General features: G+C 39.6%; 1 protein-coding gene across 1 annotated transcript in view; it reads right to left on the bottom strand.

Moving 5' to 3' along the window:
• The window catches only part of npnta (nephronectin a), a gene marked incomplete at its 5' end in the record, with an annotated part of 66,806 nt that overhangs the window by 5,411 nt on the left and 58,987 nt on the right, over positions 1 to 2,408 (bottom strand). The window contains 2 exon segments of the mRNA XM_014007744.1: positions 439 to 537; positions 1,482 to 1,571. Coding sequence (XP_013863198.1) covers positions 439 to 537; positions 1,482 to 1,571 — 189 coding nt within the window.

Genomic DNA, 2,408 nt, shown 5'->3' with positions numbered 1-2,408 from the left:
GGTTCTTAAAGAGACAGAGGCCAATTTCAAGGCGTTTAGAAGAGGAAATGATGAGAAGATATCTTTATTTTATATTTAAACATAAAAACAGCATTTAATAACAGCTAAAGGTGACATAGATAATTTTTTATGGTATAGTATTTAAACATATGCCTGAGAAACACATAATATTGGCCCTTTAACCTTCACAGCTCACTTTCCTGCATGTTTTAAATGTTTCCCTGCCCCAACACCTGATTTTAATTTAATGACTCACTGACAAGCTGTTCCTGAACTTGATGACCTGCTGGACAGATAATTGTTTTTTTTTTTTTTTTTTTTTTTTTTTTTTTTTTTAAAGATTGGCATCAGTTGAAGAGTTCATATCGGTCAACCCCTAATTCTTAACTTTACTCATTCAATCATAAACGTGAGAATAAGCAACTTCTATCTGGTTACCTGCTGGATCAGGTGTCGTCTCCCAGTGCAGGTCTCCATCTTTGTCCCTGATCCAACCACACAGGCCGTCATCAAAGAAGCAGCTCAAATAGCCCGACTCTAAACAAGAACAGGTTATTTTAGTTGAAGTGTGGTTTCACACATACAAACAGAGCATCTTTTAAAGTCAACAGGAAGAAATCTTAAGCTGCCTCAGGTGACAAGAAAGTTGTTGGTTTTTGTATTTCTTGAAGAAATTTGATACTTTCAAGGAACAAAAATTAAATGTAGATTTTGTGATTGTAGTTTGTTATGACTATTTCGTGCACACATGCCATACATCAAGCTAAAAATACACTGTTTCAGCTTAGAGTCATAATATTTAGAGTCTGACATTCTCTTTCCTATTTGAGATGCTGAGACATTATCAGTGAGTCAGTCCAATAAAATGTGCTCAGCTGTACAAAAAGCTCCAAAGATAAAAATAACATCAATCATTTAGTCTTTTAAACAGGGTTTCCAGACAAGGATGAGTCACTATTTAATTCATATTTTTTCTCCTTTGACAAACTATATAAAAAGGATGTACAATGAATAAAAACAAAACACACTCAAAAAAGTCATTAGGCCATTTATTGTGTTTGTTTGTTTGTTTTTTTCTCTCTGCTGGCATTAATAAATCATACTGAGGGAACATGACACAGAATCCTTTTGCTTCACGAAGCTTGCCGTTATTATTGAGGGTGAATTCTGCATCGAGTCCCGCGTTAAGCAGATGTGCTGAGCGGAAAACTGATGCGCTTCAAATCAATTAATCATTCGAGCAATCAGGCAAGCAGAAAGTGAGGAGCAGAACAGTTTTGCCAGGGCTGTCTGGGCTGAGAGCCACCGTTTAAAACTCAGATGCACCGTGGTGCCTCGCGGTGCGAATCTTTATGAAAACACATCTAAAAAACACAACCTTCACCTCCATAACAGCTCGGCAGGAAGGTGAGTTTCAGTTCGTCCATCTTTCATGTGGTCGGCCTGTCAACTTTTGCCAATCGTGTCTGTTATATGTTTACCTGGGTCGTCCTTGGCTTCGTCTGCTGTGTTGCCAAGCTCAATGTCAAAGTCGGCGTCAGGAATGGTGTTGTGGCCGGGGTTCCGAGGGACTGAGGAGAGAGAGAGACGCAGGTGTTGATAAAGGATTAACCAAGGTATTATATTTGTTCATCACTATCTGCTTGGAGCTGTTGTACACCTTTGTTTCATTGCTCAACAGAGGACTTCACCGGGATGAATCAATGTCACGGTTTAGCTTCTGCATACCAAGGTTTATGAACATTAGGTCACAGAGTGTGTGTGTGGAGTATTGGAGCTATCAGGGAAGCTGGAAATCCTTAAATGGGGGTGGGGGTGGCTGGTATAATGTATTTCCCAGGCACATACTTCAATTCAATACTTCAACCAAGTTACTATCAGATATTATAAAAATGCGGTATATATCAAAAATAAATTTGACTTTACATCATATTCTATCTAAACACCTTGAAATTGGCCTCTGTCTCTTTAAGAACCTATTATTGTTTCCAACAATCCCACTTGCTTCAGGGAGGGGTGCTCTGTGTGCTGAGCACTGAGCTCCAGGGAGGGGCTTTGTATAAACAGGCAGTGCTTTGTACCAGCAAGTGTTTAGGCAGCTCCACGTGGCTACCACAAGGGTTTCTTAAACATGCATGACTGACTCAAAGCAACACTCTGGGTATGTTTTTGATGAGAGAATTACATTATAACGTGATGTACTACTCAAAAAAAGTCAGTTTTGCATAATCTCCCCTGCCCCGTGAACAGCTGAGGCCAACGTGAGTCATGGTGAATAAAATAAATAAAGGTCAATGTTTCATCTGATGTAACATCTGGTCATGTGTTTCACCCTGTAAATCTGTGCATGCACATACTGTAAGGCGTGCAGCCAGAACCAAAATAACCTGTACCGATTCAGTGGGGGG

Source organism: Austrofundulus limnaeus, unplaced genomic scaffold (genome assembly GCF_001266775.1).
Source record: "Austrofundulus limnaeus strain Quisiro unplaced genomic scaffold, Austrofundulus_limnaeus-1.0 Scaffold44, whole genome shotgun sequence".
Classification (NCBI taxonomy): Eukaryota; Metazoa; Chordata; class Actinopteri; order Cyprinodontiformes; family Rivulidae; genus Austrofundulus; species Austrofundulus limnaeus.
The sequence above is the reverse complement of the archived record's forward strand: the minus strand, read 5'-3'. Positions and strand labels throughout refer to the sequence as shown.